Genomic DNA, 17,658 nt, shown 5'->3' with positions numbered 1-17,658 from the left:
GAAGGGAATATAAAAAGCCGTGTCGGGATGTAATTGAATGAAACAGTGAGTTAGTTTGCATCTTATTGCTCCAGAAGAGGGATAGAACAGCAAACTGATGTTGACAGCACGGCTAGCAGCCATTAGTTTCACTTAACACTGTGGCTGGTTACTGCTGTGGTGGTTGAACTGGGTTTAAACCAACAGACAGACACTGTGGCTGGTTACTGCTGTGGTGGTTGGACTGGGTTTAAACCAACAGACAGACACTGTGTCTGGTTACTGCTGTGGTGGTTGGACTGGGTTTAAACCAACAGACATACACTGTGTCTGGTTACTGCTGTGGTGGTTGGACTGGGTTTAAACCAACAGACAGACACTGTGGCTGGTTATTGCTGTGGTGGTTGGACTGGGTTTAAACCAACAGACAGACACTGTGGCTGGTTACTGCTGTGGTGGTTGGACTGGGTTTAAACCAACAGACAGACACTGTGGCTGGTTACTGCTGTGGTGGTTGAACTGGGTTTAAACCAACAGACAGACACTGTGTCTGGTTACTGCTGTGGTGGTTGGACTGGGTTTAAACCAACAGACAGACACTGTGTCTGGTTACTGCTGTGGTGGTTGAACTGGGTTTAAACCAACAGACAGACACTGTGGATGGTTACTGCTGTGGTGGTTGGACTGGGTTTAAACCAACAGACAGACACTGTGTCTGGTTACTGCTGTGGTGGTTGGACTGGGTTTAAACCAACAGACAGACACTGTGGCTGGTTATTGCTGTGGTGGTTGGACTGGGTTTAAACCAACAGACAGACACTGTGTCTGGTTATTGCTGTGGTGGTTGGACTGGGTTTAAACCAACAGACAGACACTGTGGCTGGTTATTGCTGTGGTGGTTGGACTGGGTTTAAACCAACAGACAGACACTGTGGCTGGTTATTGCTGTGGTGGTTGGACTGGGTTTAAACCAACAGACAGACACTGTGGCTGGTTATTGCTGTGGTGGTTGGACTGGGTTTAAACCAACAGACAGACACTGTGGCTGGTTATTGCTGTGGTGGTTGGACTGGGTTTAAACCAACAGACAGACACTGTGGCTGGTTATTGCTGTGGTGGTTGGACTGGGTTTAAACCAACAGACAGACAGACAAACACTACCCCCCCCAAAATAATGGGGGGGGGGGGGGGATTGTTTGCTTGACCTCTGTTTCACCCCATGAGGTCGGAAGTAGGGCGGTCAACTTAGGAATGGCATCCAGTGTAAACTAACCGACTACACTTTTACTCAAGTACTTTACACTTTTGAGGACTTTCTTTATGTTTCCAACTCTTAATACGTATTACTTCTAATCCACAACATCTGAAATGCTTTTTTTTTTACTTTCTAGATTTGGATCCTTTTTTTAATGTTTTGTTTTTGTGGCTTTCGCCTTTTATTTTTTATATTCTTGATGGTGGGACAGACAGTAGGCTGACAGGAAATGGGGAGAGAGATGGGGGGGAAGACATGCAGTAAAGGCTGTCGGGATCGGGAGTCGAACCCGCGGCACACTGCCAGACTGGATTACCAGCCAAGGTGCCTGGACCGCTGTGCCACGGCCCAGGCCTGGATTTGGATTATTATTACAAATTGCACAATGCAAAACATACATTAACCAATGCAATAACCACTTATTAAGCCCATTCTGACCTGAGATCAGATTCATACGAGGTTTCCACTGGACACACACTGGTCTGATTAACCCATTCTGACCTGAGATCGGATTCTAAAAATGTCAGTCGTTCTTCGATTTTTCAAAAATAGCAGACCTACAAGCTCGTAGCGCGCCACTCGGTGGCGCGCTATGAGCTTGTAGATCTGCTATTTTTCAATAGCTAAAGCATAACATGATGCTAACACCAAAATGGGTTCCCGTTCAGAATGGGTTAAGCCCATGTTCATCACAGATCTACAGCTTGTAGATCTGCTATTTTCAAAATATTTTTTGTACATTTTATACACGTGAAAACGTTCTACATTGCAGTATTGATACTTTTACTTGATGTCAGTACTTTTCTCCCACCACTGAACACATTGTAACTTGTAGATCGGCTATTTCCGTGATAGGCCTCCCTAGGCCTGTCACAATTGTTTAGGAAAAAAATCACTTACTCACAATTATTTTAGATAATCACAATATTGTTTGCATAATCATCATTTCCATCTGGAAACATTTTCATATCACATTTTCAAAAAATAGTTTGAAGGCTGTACATTGAGGCTGTAGATCAGCTTTTTGCCACTATTTGATGTATAAAGCTATTGGCTAATAAATAAATTATATACGTATGTTGTCATATGTATGTACCATCCATGCGCAACTTTAGTTTTTGAAGCCTAAAAGCCAAACGGAAACATTTTGTACTCGTAGTGTTCAAAGTTCACCGAAACACCATTAAATTGTTCATCACAATCATTTGAGTGACAATGAATGGTTAAAATCCATTCTGGGCAGGAACCCCTTTTGGTGTTAGCATTATGTTATGCTTTAGCTATTGAAAAATAGCAGATCTACAAGCTCATAGCGCGCCACCGAGTGGTGCGCTACGAGCTTGTAGGTCTGCTATTTTTTGAAAAATCGAAGAACGACTGACATAGAAACATAGCTTTTTCAGAGAACTGTCAGGATGTAGAAGACATTTATAGAATCTGATCTCGGGTCAGAATGGGTTTAAGTAAAATGTCGTCATCATGACAACCCTGTGTATGATCTGATCACTCCAATTAGTTGATTAGAAAGAAAAATCGATCAATGTTTTTTGTTGCTTGTTGACGCACACACTTCCAAAAGACAGACATCGATATACCGCTAAATCATCTCTATAGGATAAATAAGCACAATTTGGGGAAGATGAGTCTGATGATTATGGGAAATGTTCAGCTTTTCTGTGAGTCATCATATTGTGTGTTTTTATTTTACGAGGCAGCAGTAAAGCCCAGAGACGCCACTCTGTGTGTGTGTGTGTGTGTGTGTGTGTGTGTGTGTGTGTGTGTGTGTGTGTGTGTGTGTGTGTGTGTGTGTGTGTGCGCGTGTGCACTGTGCAGGCCAGACCCCATGGTCTCTTTAATGACCTGGACACAGGCGTTTGTCTTCCAGGGGCCCCAGAGGCTGGCGTCTCCTGTGTCTCACACACACACACACACACACACACACACACACACATCAAACGTGTACTTGGAGACAGAGTAAAGAACTTGTCTCATTATCTTGCGAACACATACTCTCTGACTCTCTCCCCATGCCTTCGGCCTTGTGGAGACAACAAGCATGCATCTCATTTATTGGACATATACAGTCAGTCCCTCTGATACAGTAGTGGAGAATCATCATGTCATGGTTGTCAATATTATGCTCAAGCTGATAAATGTTTTGAGTCAGGCAGCTGTGTGGCCGCATATCTTCATAACAGTCCCCTTTGGTGTCATCATGGCCTGACAAGTTTGGGAACCTTACTTACCTCTCAGAGTTGACCAGCTTTTAGAATGACTATTTTAGCTGCTTTTTAACCTATTCTGAACGGGCACCCATTTTGGTGTCAGCATCATGTTATGCTTTAGCTATTTAAAAATAGCAGATCTACAAGCTCATATCGCGCCACCGAGTGGCGCGCTACGAGCTTGTAGGTCTGCTATTTTTGAAAAATCGAAGAGCGACTGACATTTTTAGAATCTGATCTCAGGTCAGAATGGGTTCATCAGACCAGTGTGTGTCCGGCGGAAACCTCGTATGAATCTGATCTCAGGTCAGAATGGGTTAATATATAAAAATGTTTAAAAAAAAGGTGCTCAGAACAGGAAAGCCAGTGTTATCAAAGAGTGCTGATTGTTACTTTGGTTAAGTTTAGTGCTGGTTTCCTTCTGCTGACTAACTTGTTGTGGTGAGAATTGACACCGTCTTGCATTTCATACCGTTTGGTGTTTCGCTGACAACACTTTGACGGAACATGTTTTCTAGTGTCCAAGCTGACCCCAAGCGGACGCTCAGCAATAAATAATCTGTTTCTTTGTTATCACATGATGATGGCATGAAACGTGATTTAACCATTCTGACCCGAGATCAGATTCTAAAAATGTCTTTTACATCCTGACAGTTTTCTGAAAAAGCCATGTTTTTTTATGTCAGTCGTTCTTTGATTTTTCAAAAATAGCAGACCTACAAGCTCGTAGCGCGCCACTCGGTGGCGCGCTATGAGCTTGTAGATCTGCTATTTTCAATAGCTAAAGCATAACATAATGCTAACACCAAAAAAGGTTAAATATATTCACAACATACATCAAACTGTCTGACTATACTACTAGCTCTTAGTTTTTCCAAACTAAGTGAAAACAAATGTAGTGAATTCCATGGGAATTCCAATGCGCTACATTGCATACACGCGACTTCCATATTTACTGTCGACTTTGCATTTACATGAAGCATTGTAGCATTGTGCAATATGATTTTATGACCAATGCTCCACTTTTATGTTGGTTTCACGACTCTCGCCCTGCGTATAGTTTGTAAATCCATACATTTTGCACAATGTCTCAAAAGGAAAGTCTCTGTTCCACAGCTAATGTACATCCGGCTAAAGCGTGGTTTATGCACTTTGTTGTAACGATGGTGTCATGCGGCAGGTAAAGCCTAGCCGACATACAAGACCACAAGCGGCACGTATGTGGCGCATTGTGAGCTTGTAGATCGGCTCTGTTAGCCGCAATACACAGCAGTACAAGTTGCATGTCTCCTCATCTACATAGTAGCAGTAGTATGAGTGTCAACGGGCAGAAACCTCTTATGTCCATATTTGGAACTTTTTGAGTTTTTATCCATAAATCAACGCCCTGCTTGATGATCATACTACAGTGAGTCATGAGCATCGAAAAGCAGCAGATCAGAGCAGATATGTTACTTCTGACACTTTGTCATTTGAATCCTGAAAGGTGACAGATTTGGTCGTATGAGGTGTCTTCTACACCCGGCAGAGATGATATGCACTCCTGTGAGTCTGTGGTCAGTCTGTGGTCAGTCTGTGGTCAGTCTGTGGTCAGTCTGTGGTCAGTCTGTGGTCAGTCTGTGGTCAGTCTGTGGTCAGTCTGTGGTCAGTCTGTGGTCAGTCTGTGGTCAGTCTGTGGTCAGTCTGTGGTCAGTGGCACCCTGTCACTGAAATGATTTAAGTCACCTCCGCTCGACCACAGGGGACATCATGTGTATTAGGGTGTCCCTTTGTCACGCTCTCACACACAGGCTGTAGGGACACTGAGCATGCATTTCGCTGATCCAGAGTTAAGCTGTGTTCAGGAAATACACTGGTGACCACAGGACTGGTGACAGTGCAGTGCTGGTGACCACAGGACTGGTGACAGTGCAGTACTGGTGACCACAGGACTGGTGACAGTGCAGTGCTGGTGACCACAGGACTGGTGACAGTGCAGTGCTGGTGACCACAGGACTGGTGACAGTGCAGTGCTGGTGACCACAGGACTGGTGACAGTGCAGTGCTGGTGACCACAGGACTAGTGACAGTGCAGTGCTGGTGACCACAGGACTGGTGACAGTGCAGTGCTGGTGACCACAGGACTGGTGACAGTGCAGTGCTGCTGTCAGAACTGGAGGAATGGAGGCTTTCATCACCAGTGTACTGATGCTGTACAACACAGAGCAAGCTCGTAGCGCGCCACCGAGTGGCGTGCTACGAGCTTGTAGGTCTGCTATTTTTGAAAAAGCGTAAAAATGCGGCACACATTTTTGAATACATATTATTTCAGAGCGAACGTTTTATTTTTATTTCGACGTCGGGCCTAAATGGGTTAACAAATTGCACAAGGCAGATAATAGATATGACAAATGGATATACAAATAAATCACTGTCTATTTTTGTGTTGTAAGCTTGTAGATCTGCTATTTTTGAAAAATGTTTGGAAATGTATATACATTTATTACATTATGATTATGAAGATTGGTGATTATTGTAAAATAATTGTGGTTATCTCAAATAATTGTGATTATCTCAAATAACTGCGATCATGTAATAATCGTGACAGGCCTACACCCCCCCCCCCCCCCCCCCCCCGACCCTATAGAATCTCCTCCAAACTGCAGCATCATCCTGCCTGCTTCCCTCTGGGAAATGAAGGATTAATGCAGCATCCTTTTACAAACACTCATTCTTCAGTCAGCCAGCCCAAATGGGCCCATTGCGTGGTCTCTAAGCTGTGTCTCTGGGCTGTCTGGTTCCGGTACTGAACCCTATAAGACCATGAAATGGATGGTCACGAAGCACACGGACGGCCCCAAGACAAATTCCACAACTATTCACACATTTTCATGAGTTGAAAATGTATTAAAAGATAAAAAATAAAAAATAAATGTCGTCATGAAAAAAACAATCAAAGAAATTCCCTAAATTTGAAAACAAATGTTTAACCCATTTTGGGTGGGAACCACTTTTGGTGTTCTTAGCATTATTGTTATACTTTAGCTATTGAAAAATAGCAGATCTACAAGCTCATAGCGTGGCACCGAGTGCAGCACTATGAGCTTGTAGATCTGCTATTTTTGAAATGTTTGATTTTTTTTAATATATATTCTTTCAGAGTTTCAGTTTTTAACTCAAATCTTTGCTTCTGGAGGGTCCCTCCCTGGAACAACATATTTTCAGATGGGGGTCGGAGGCCAATTATATATAATTTTTGGGGTCCTTCACATGAAATATTGAGAACCACTGATACAGAAACATGAGCTTTTTCAGAAAAAAATACATTTAATTTTTTTTTTTTTTTTTTTCGACGTCGGGCCTATAAACGGGTTAAGAAGTAGTGAAAATAGCAAATACAAGAGCTGCTATTTACACTAGTTTGGGTCTCAGGCAAACATCAGATTTGTAAAACGTTTTGGAACCACTAGCCTACAGTACTAGAGGTCAGCTACGACACACTACTGATCAGACCCATATGTCTGAGTCATAATTTACAGTAACATGTACATTAGCACAATGTGAATGTGAAAGTAGTGTTTATGTTTATAAATATCTTTGTCACGAAACTCGATGAATGATCAGCTCAATGTAGATCAGCTGTTTTCTGTTCATGCTGGGGCTATAGACCATTTGCAACGTTGTTGAATTCTATGATCCTGGGAGATGGGGGTCTGTTGTTCCTCTGTTGATTCGGTCTCTTGTGTATTTGCTGTAAGCCCTTACATAACTGTTTTCCTCTATTTAGGACAGGAAGTTGTGGCTTGACCTATTTTAGTTTTCTTTTGTTTATTTTTTTATGTATTTTTATATATATATATATATATATTAGGGAGTTCCTGTTCTCTTCATTAGACTGCTTAGACTGCATGCTGGAACATTGGATTAGTAGCAGAATCATTGGAGCTGTTCCAAGTCTGGCCCCTCCCCTCCAAAACGCATCTATTCACCAGCTCACAGCGTGTCCATGTAGATCGGCTAGTCTAACTAATTAAAAAATGTTTTTCAAAATAGTAAATAAATAAATAAATCGCAAATACGTTTAAGGATAAGGGCTAAGGGGTGGCAAGATAGGGTATCATCTTGACAATTAAATAGTGATAATGGTGATATCTCCCACACCTAGTGGAAATCTTGTATGTCCAAAACCATTCATTAAAAAAAATATATAATATATATATATATATATATATTTTTTTTCTTTAAAACATTATACAATTTGAAGAATATACAATTTTCTACAGGCTATTTTAATGACTTTTTGTATATTTTATGGAGGGACAGACAGTAGGCTGACAGGAAATGGGGGGAAGACATGCAGTAAAGGCCGTCTGGATCGGGAGTCGAACCCGCGGCACACTGCCAAGGTGTCTGGACCACTGAGCCATGGCCCAGGCCTAGCCTAGGGCATTAATTTTAGGAGAAAAACATACACAATTTAATCACGGGAGGTAGATGTGTCCTCCTCATACGCCACTGCTTCCCTTCTAGCATCATGTGAACTCCTGATGTGTTTACTGTACGTCTTCATGGCTGTGTGATCCAGCAGCTCTCCTGATGTGTTTATGTCTTCATGGCTGTGTGATCCAGCAGCTCTCCTGATGTGTTTGTCTTCATGGCTGTGTGATCCAGCAGCTCTCCTGATGTGTTTATGTCTTCATGGCTGTGAGATCTAGCAGCTCTCCTGATGTGTTTGTCTTCATGGCTGTGTGATCCAGCAGCTCTCCTGATGTGTTTATGTCTTCATGGCTGTGTGATCCAGCAGCTCTCCTGATGTGTTTGTCTTCATGGCTGTGTGATCCAGCATATATATACATATATATATATAATTATATATATATATATATATATATATATAGCTCAAAATTAAAACGACACACACAGTTTCTACTATGACTTGCTGTATTTTGAAAAGAAGACAAAAAAATATATATATATATATTTTTTTTGGTTATTGCAGTGGGTTATAAAATACTTTAAAGGTCAACGGTTCAGCCCTATTTTGTTTTTTAAATGCATGTGTTTGTGTGTACTGTATATGAATATCTTCGCTGTAATTTCCACCATATTATAGTGCTGGACGGTGCCAGGTGGTTTCCCTGCAGAAGGACGTCCCCCTTCTGGCCGTGTATCGTGTGGTTTCGTTCCACTGTTTATGTTTTCGTCCATCAGCATAAAGGGAGGCGGCATGTTTAACAGCAGGCACACCTTCACTGTCTGTACACACTGAGACCAGGACTCTGCTCTCTCTCTCTCTCTCTCTCTCTCTCTCTCTCTCTCTCTGTCTCTCTCTCTCTCTCTCTCTGTGTGTTGTGAGGATGTTTTGAGCTGCAAAGCCGGAGCGTTGTCTTGCATCTGCTCTAAGCCTCTGGCCCCTGGAACACAAAATGTATCCAACACAACTATTCCCTCCTCATGCGCTGCTATCACACTCCACTACCTCCAGACAGATGGAACCAAATGGATCCCGTACACTACAGAGTTATGGGGGTCCTTGTGTACAAAAAAAGTCAATCATATACACATCACATGGGTACGGCACGGCTCCAATGAACAATACCCTTCCTTGTTCAGCCGCTACTTCAGACACATTTTGAATGGGGCTCAAGTGGTTAAGTTCTGTATCCGTGTGTGTGTGTGCGTGTGTGTGAGCGTGTGCGTGCAAGCTGGTGTATCTATCTATTGTTCCACGGCCAGCCCAGAGCTGCTTTCACGCACACTTATCTAATGAGACGGCTGTGAGAGGCTGTAATTGCAGGTTAGAGAGCTATTATGGGAGATCTATTTTAGAAGAGAGAGAGAGAGGAGAAAAAAGAGCCAGCCATTACTGCAACACAACGTGCATCACACTTCACATCGGAGCAGAGAACATTCACACCCAGTACAGTCTGTCTGCTGCATAGAGTTATTATAACTCTATGGTCTGCTGTGAAGACACCTTCCACATGCTACCATGGCTGACACTAACCCGGAACCCCTTTTTGGTGTTAGCATTATGTTATGCTTTAGCTGTTGAAAAATAGCAGATCTACAAGCTCATAGCGCGCCACCGAGTGGCGCGCTACGAGCTTGTAGGTCTGCTATTTTTGAAAAATTGAAGAACGACTGACATAGAAACATAGGCTTTTTCAGAGAACTGTCAGGATGTAGAAGACATTTTTTGAATCTGATCTCAGGTCAGAATGGGTTAATTTATTTTCAAGGACCCTCAGAACTGTGAGTTCCATTTCCAACTCGGAATTAGTATCGGGAAGGGTTTCTTATTTTAATTTTGGTATTTGTTTTTACCGCTACGTCCCTGGTTTATACATAGCAAGTCCACAATGGATTGAATTCTGCAGACGTCCTAAAGCTCATTCTCAGTCAGTCTGGAGGCCTAGACTCAGTCAGTCTGGAGGCCTAGACTCAGTCAGTCTGGAGGCCTAGACTCAGTCAGTCTGGAGGCCTAGACTCAGTCAGTCTGGAGGCCTAGACTCAGTCAGTCTGGAGGCCTAGACTCAGTCAGTCTGGAGGCCTAGACTCAGTCAGGCTGGAGGTCTAGACTCAGTCAGTCTGGAGGTCTAGACTCAGTCAGTCTGGAGGCCTAGACTCAGTCAGTCTGGAGGCCTAGACTCAGTCAGTCTGGAGGCCTAGACTCAGTCAGTCTGGAGGCCTAGACTCAGTCAGTCTGGAGGCCTAGACTCAGTCAGTCTGGAGGCCTAGACTCAGTCAGTCTGGAGGCCTAGACTCAGTCAGTTTGGTGGCCTAGACTCAGTCAGTCTGGAGGCCTAGACTCAGTCAGTCTGAAGGTCTAGACTCAGTCAGTCTGGAGGCCTAGACTCAGTCAGTCTGGAGGCCTAGACTCAGTCAGTCTGGAGGCCTAGATAGACTCAGATGTGTGGTTTAACTGCATGAGCCTTTCTGGGACTTTTCTTCTGGTTACATGATTTATTCAGGGATGCTTTGAGTCTCGGAGCGGTTTGCACGCACTGCGTTCCAGGACGCACACACACACACACACACACACACACACACACACACACACACACACACACACACACACACACACACACACACACACACACACACACACACACCGTCCCAGGACTGACACCCATAGGATTACACACGCTCTGCTTTTAACTACTTTAACCCTTGGCCTCCCTATTGTGGGCCTTCTATCATTACTATTGCACGGTGAAACATGTTCCAAAATGCTTTTTATAAAATAGCAGACCTACAACAAGCTCAACAAGTTCACAACATGTCCTGATGCATTCTGAGCGTCTGGATCTGCTATCTAGTGTCTTTATTATCTTTATTATCTTTTTAAATACCTAAGTATGAGATATGGCTTAAGACGTGGTTATTAAATAATTACTCTTCTATTTCCTTTAGAAACACAACAGGAGAAGACAAAGATATTTATTGGACAACGCACACACACACACACACACATGCATTCTAGCTCTTTGCTAATGAAAACAGACAAACCCTAGTACCCTATACTTCATCATACAAGAGTGTCCCACAAACACAGTGACAATAGCTTGTAGATCTGCTACTTTTGTCATTTTTACATTTTGTGAAGTTGAAAGTGTTTAGGTTTTATAAATTATATTGAGTCAATGAAAAGTATTAACACCAGATTGTGACTAAAATAATTACTTAATTGATTCACTGAAACACGGCAGTTTCTTTTCCATTTCCTGAGAGGTTTTGGACCCTACAGTGTTGTTTAATATCCTCCATAATAATATCATATGCCAGCCAGCGAGCTAAAGCTAATGATTAGCTAGTGTTGATGAATGTTGTTTCTCTGGTGCTGTTCCACACTTCCTCATTCTCTCTCTCTTTCTCGTGCGGGCTTGTGTGTGTGTGTGTGTGTGTGTGTGTGTGTGTGTGTGTGTGTGTGTGTGTGTGTGTGTGTGTGAAGGTTACAGCCCCACCATTGTGTTTATTAGACTGTCTCTGATCTACAAGCCACTAGTGCAGCACATGAAAAGCACTGATCTGCAAGCTCACGATGCATTACATCATCTCTTTGTCAACGGAGAATACATGTTGTCCTAACGCAGCGTGGCTGGGTTGTGACTTGTAGCTCAGTCACTGCACTGTTCAAATGTTACAGTAGGTTTACAGGCTCCGAGCCAGATGCTTCAGATAGTGATCTGATCTGAGATCTGATCTGCCTTCATCATCTCACACCACACCCCGCCGTCCAGTGCTCTCTGCACATAATGTGCTGGCATGTAATCTCTTACTGTGTGTGTGTGTGTGTGTGTGTGTGTGTGTGTGTGTGTCACAATTTAGATTTTTTTACCTGACGATTGTTGCTAATAATTGTGTTTCTATGGTTGAACATTATACATACAAATGCCACTTCTGTTTGCTTTTCTTTTCAGCCTCCATAAACAAAAGGCACACAGTGCAGATATGTCAAATAACTTACATCATTTAATACATTTATAATGAATAGAAACCACATCAATAGTGGAAATCTACAATCTCAAAACGCACTTTTTGGCATTTATATGATATATGAAAAAATGTCAACATGGCAATGTTGCACCATGTGAATCAATATAATATTAGTGATACTAGTGCTAATAGTTATACAAGTTATAATGGTGATAATAGTTACACTAGTTATAATAGTTACACTAGTTATAATGGTGATAATAGTTACACTAGTTATAATGGTGATAATAGTTACACTAGTTATAATGGTGATAATAGTTACACTAGTTATAATGGTGATAATAGTTACACTAGTTATAATAGTTACACTAGTTATAATGGTGATAATAGTTACACTAGTTATAATGGTGATAATAGTTACACTAGTTATAATAGTTACACTAGTTATAATGGTGATAATAGTTACACTAGTTATAATGGTGATAATAGTTACACTAGTTATAATGGTGATAATAGTTACACTAGTTATAATGGTGATAATAGTTACACTAGTTATAATGGTGATAATAGTTACACTAGTTATAATGGTGATAATAGTTACACTAGTTATAATGGTGATAATAGTGATGATGACACTGTGTTCTTCTTCCACAGCATCTGGAGAGGTCCTAATGTCAACTGTGTGGACAGCACAGGATACACACCTTTACACCATGCTGCCCTGAATGGACACAGGTACACACACACACACACACACACACACACACACACACACACACACACACACACACACACACACACACACACACACACACACACACACACACACACACACACACACACTGTGTTGAAGAGGGTTTGTCCTTTCTGATAGAGCTACCTAGCAGTTAGCTCTAGAATTCCACGGTAAAGACCACCATATCGTTGCTGTCAGGCAGAAACCTCCTGTCTCCATATCTTTTTTACTTTTACTTTTTTTCTACTTAATCACATTACAGCGTCACACAAAACTTAACGCATCAAACGTATCAGATCCACAAGCCTGTTCGACCTTGTGGATCTGATACTTTTGCTACTTTTGAATTGGAATCCTGAAAAGTAACACCTTTTGGACATACTGTAATGAGGTTCCCATCCAACAGAGACGACATACGTATACCAGTGGTTGTTACAGTTCATAACTTGTGTCCCAAAAGAGGAATAACCGGAATTTCCGGACTATAAACCGCTCCTTTTTTCCCCATGCTTTGAACCCTGCGGCCTATACAACGGTGTGGCTGATCTATGGATTTTTACAGACCACTAGGGGACCTTCTACATCTATCTCTATGGCAGGGGTTCTCAACGTTTTTGGCCGGGGAACCCCGGAAATGCTTTGGCCATGTCTCGGGACGCCCCAACCCGACCCCCAATATAAATGGACTGCTACAATAACCTTAATAATAGAGACAATACACCATAAATAAGTACTGAAACCAGGTATAATCATTAGGGAAGGTGTATGCATGTACTATGTGTACTATATGTAAACTCTTCATTTACATTTTCCAGACAGTTTTATCCCCATAATTTAGCTGGTGCGGTTTATATTCAGGTGCGCTTTATAATCCGGAAATTACAGTAGATGTTTGCCCGGGGCGGGACCCAAACTAGCGAAAATAGCAGATCTACAAGCTCACAACGCGTCTCTTCGCTATTGTTGTGAGCTTGTAGTTTGTCTATTTTCATTACTTTGAAAACCTTTGAAAATTATGTACTTGGCTGCGTCTCATCTCAAAATATGTTGTTCCAGGAACCCCCCCCCCCCCCCCCCCCAAATGACGGAATCTTTGAATATAATATTCGTCATTTCAAGTTTTTGTTCTAAATATAGCAGCTCTATAAGTTATTTTTTTAACCCATTTTGGGCGGGAACCCCTTTTGGTGTTAGCATTATGTTATGCTTTAGCTATTGAAAAATAGCAGATCTACAAGCTCATAGCGTGCCACCGAGTGGCGCGCTACGAGCTTGTAGGTCTGCTATTTTTTCAAAAATCGAAGAACCACTGACATAGAAACATAGCTTTTACAGAAAACTGTCAGGATGTAGAAGACATTTGTAGAATCTGATCTCAGGTCAGAATGGGTGTGTCATGGTGGTGTGTGTGTGTCTGTCTGCAGTGAGGTGGTGGAGGCTCTGCTCCGGAACGAGGCCTTGACCAACATAGCGGACAACAAGGGCTGCTACCCTCTGCACCTCGCGGCCTGGAAGGGAGACCAGCACATCGTCAGGCTGCTCATCCACCAGGGGCCCTCGCACCCCCGGCTCAACGAACAGGTTAGGACCCCCTACGCCCCCTCCCTACCCCCCAGAAATACTTTATGATGACAATGAACTAGTCTAGTAGCCAGTCCATAGAGCCCCATTGTGAACGCGGACATTTTGAGTACACCAAGGTTTTATGTTGGTTGGAAATGTTTAGTATGGGTCCCCAGCATGGGGAAACTGATGTTATAAATGTTTAGTATGGGTCCCCAGCATGGAGAAACTGATGTTATAAATGTTTAGTATGGGTCCCCAGCATGGAGAAACTGATGTTATAAATGTTTAGTATGGGTCCCCAGCATGGAGAAACTGATGTTATAAATGTTGAGTATGGGTCCCCAGCATGTAGAAACTGATGTTATAAATGTTTAGTATGGGTCCCCAGCATGGAGAAACTGATGTTATAAATGTTGAGTATGGGTCCCCAGCATGTAGAAACTGATGTTATAAATGTTGAGTATGGGTCCCCAGCATGTAGAAACTGATGTTATAAATGTTGAGTATGGGTCCCCAGCATGGAGAAACTGATGTTATAAATGTTTAGTATGGGTCCCCAGCATGGAGAAACTGATGTTATAAATGTTTAGTATGGGTCCCCAGCATGTAGAAACTGATGTTATAAATGTTGAGTATGGGTCCCCAGCATGTAGAAACTGATGTTATAAATGTTGAGTATGGGTCCCCAGCATGTAGAAACTGATGTTATAAATGTTGAGTATGGGTCCCCAGCATGTAGAAACTGATGTTATAAATGTTGAGTATGGGTCCCCAGCATGTAGAAACTGATGTTATAAATGTTGAGTATGGGTCCCCAGCATGTAGAAACTGATGTTATAAATGTTTAGTATGGGTCCCCAGCATGTAGAAACTGATGTTATAAATGTTGAGTATGGGTCCCCAGCATGTAGAAACTGATGTTATAAATGTTGAGTATGGGTCCCCAGCATGTAGAAACTGCCGGATGCTAACTTGCATTATGTTGAGCAATTTTCATAATTGTCATAATATGTGACCATACCATTAACAACCTAATATAAGGCAAAATATTCAAAATGTCATCATGCTTTATGTAGCATGTGACATATCAAACTAGGGGTTTTTCATGATGCTGAATCCATTCCAAGCATTAGTTTTGCAAAAAAAACACTCATTGGGCTAAAAGTGGGCATGGCCGTTTTTAAGCCCAATGAGTTAAAGTTATGAGCTAAATAAAACAATGGCTTTTTCATTTACTTTAAAAACTCAAGTACAGATATACTTAGTGTAGTGACTGTCCACCACTGACCCAGTTTGATAAAGGAGTTCTAGTGTAGCATGATGGCACACCTGCATTTCTGCTCTATATTTAAAGAGAATGAAACATTTAAAAAAAAGAATGTAACAACTAGTTCAGTATCTTGAGTTTGGCTTCACACAGTGCACTTTAGTGACTTTAACAATGAATGCGAGAATTGCTCTTTTTTTACGGTTTAATGTAGGTTTGATGTATTGTTTGATTTGCTTTAATTGCACTGCCAGTCACCGGATGACCGGATGGCGTCTTTGAACTCTGACCTCTCTTTGCTTGAGTTGGAGAGAAATGACCCACGATGAGGTTCACACAGAACTAGGCCTTAAAGTCAACCAAATTAAAGGACCATACCGCAGTGTTTAGTCCTAGTCCAAGTCTTATGTCGTTACTGTCAGGCTAGTAGTCTCTTAGAGTATATATGAATAGAGACGGCACCCGGAGGAAACCCTGAGGCCAAATGGACATAGTGGCCGAATTTGGTATTGCAGCGATGGGCCCAAACACATGAACGCGCTGGTCCGTTGACTATCAATGTGCACGTTCACGTTGATGAAACGTGAACGCTGTTTCATATGTGAACGCACACAATGATATAGTCAACGGCAGCGCGTTCATGTGTTTGGGCCCAATCCATCCCAGAATGCACTCTGTTCCTACTCGGAAGGAGGAGTGAAATCGCCTCATGCGCTTTTGAGCAACTTAATGCAAGTGGATGGGAGGAGAAGTCGGGTGCCGTCTCTATTCATATATACTCTAAGGGTAGTCTCAAGAACTCAGACATTTTGGTTTCGGAGTGGGATGGAACGTTGTATTTTTTTCATACTACATCATCACACAAAAGCTGAAAAGTAACAGTTTTGGACATATGAGGTTTCCACTCGACAGAGACGATACGTTACATTGCTGCCGGCAGCTTTCCAAGGCATACCTTCACTACATGTTTCAGAGACAAACCTTTAAAAAAGAGACAGACTTGGTGGTATAAGCGTCTTATGATGGCCAACATTAGCCCTTATTATTATTTTTATTATTATTAGTACATCCATAGCAGCTCATGTCCAACTGTGCGTGTGCTTCATCATCGTGTGTCATTTCTCCAAACCTATTCATGACATCATTTTGTTTTATTAACGCATCATAATCATAATCATAATCATAATAGCTCATGTTCATGTTGTTGTGTTCTCATGTTCATTTAGCTAATTCATGACTTATTATTTAAAGGTGCTGTAAGTGATATTTCCTTTGTAATTGTGACATAATGTGATGATAGTTTAATCACCGCTGTAGAGTGTTTGCTCTCTGTGGTGTGCAAACACTATAAATGATGATTACATTATCATTCATAATGTCACGGTTTAACCCTTTTTAACAAAGATGTGTTTTTGTTTTAACGCTGACAAAATATCACTTACCCTACCTTTTTATTCCATGCCATCCTGTCCTTCCTCCCTCCTTCTCCAGAGCTGTGTAGAGCAGCTCAAACGCTGTGGGCCTTTTGACCCGTATATTAATGCCAAGGTGTGTACGACGGAAACCCCTGCTCTCTCCTTTACGTTGCGTCTCCAGAGACTCCTCCTCCTCTTTCTGCTTCTGGTGATGGCTTGTGCTCAGTGCTAGTGCTCCCTTTGGCTTGTGCTCAGTGCTAGTGCTCCCTTTGGCTTGTGCTCAGTGCTAGTGCTCCCTTTGGCTTGTGCTCAGTGCTAGTGCTCCCTTTGGCTTGTGCTCAGTGCTAGTGCTCCCGTTGGCTTGTGCTCAGTGCTAGTGCTCCCGTTGGCTTGTTCTCAGTGCTAGTGCTCCCGTCGGTGATGGCTTGTGCTCATATCAGTGCTAGTGCTCCCGTTGGCTTGTGCTCATATCAGTGCTAGTGCTCCCTCCCGTTGGCTTCTGTTGCTGCCGCTAGCTGCTTGCATTTTGAATCGCTGCTTCTGTGACCGGCACAGATATTTTCATTTTCAGCCATTAAATATTTGGCCTGTTGCATCTTCATCTGTGACACAATGCTACTAATAATATGCATTCCTGGTGAAGTGTTGTAGTGCAGTGGTTCTAAAACCAGTGGTTCGGGGACCACCGAACAGTGGTTCATTCATGAGGAGGTTCCAGGGGGTCCCCGGCAGTGAGTTGTGAGTCTTTTTCCGTCAGCTTTCCGATCTCAGGTCAGAATGGATTAGAAGAACATGAC

At 42.4% G+C, this 17,658-nt stretch overlaps 1 protein-coding gene across 1 annotated transcript in view; it reads left to right on the top strand.

Annotated features, from left to right (window-relative positions):
- The window catches only part of LOC310861878 (ankyrin repeat and SAM domain-containing protein 1A), a 153,177-nt gene that overhangs the window by 17,488 nt on the left and 118,031 nt on the right, over positions 1-17,658 (top strand). Inside the window, exons 2-4 of the mRNA XM_083769584.1 lie at positions 12,532-12,612; positions 14,038-14,194; positions 16,938-16,994. Of these exons, the coding sequence (XP_083625710.1) occupies positions 12,532-12,612; positions 14,038-14,194; positions 16,938-16,994 (295 nt within the window). The remainder of the gene's footprint in view (positions 1-12,531; positions 12,613-14,037; positions 14,195-16,937; positions 16,995-17,658) is intronic.

Source organism: Protomyctophum parallelum, assembly GCF_964188405.1.
Source record: "Protomyctophum parallelum genome assembly, chromosome: 7".
Lineage (NCBI taxonomy): Eukaryota > Metazoa > Chordata > Actinopteri > Myctophiformes > Myctophidae > Protomyctophum > Protomyctophum parallelum.
This window is presented reverse-complemented; position numbering and strand designations above follow the sequence as displayed.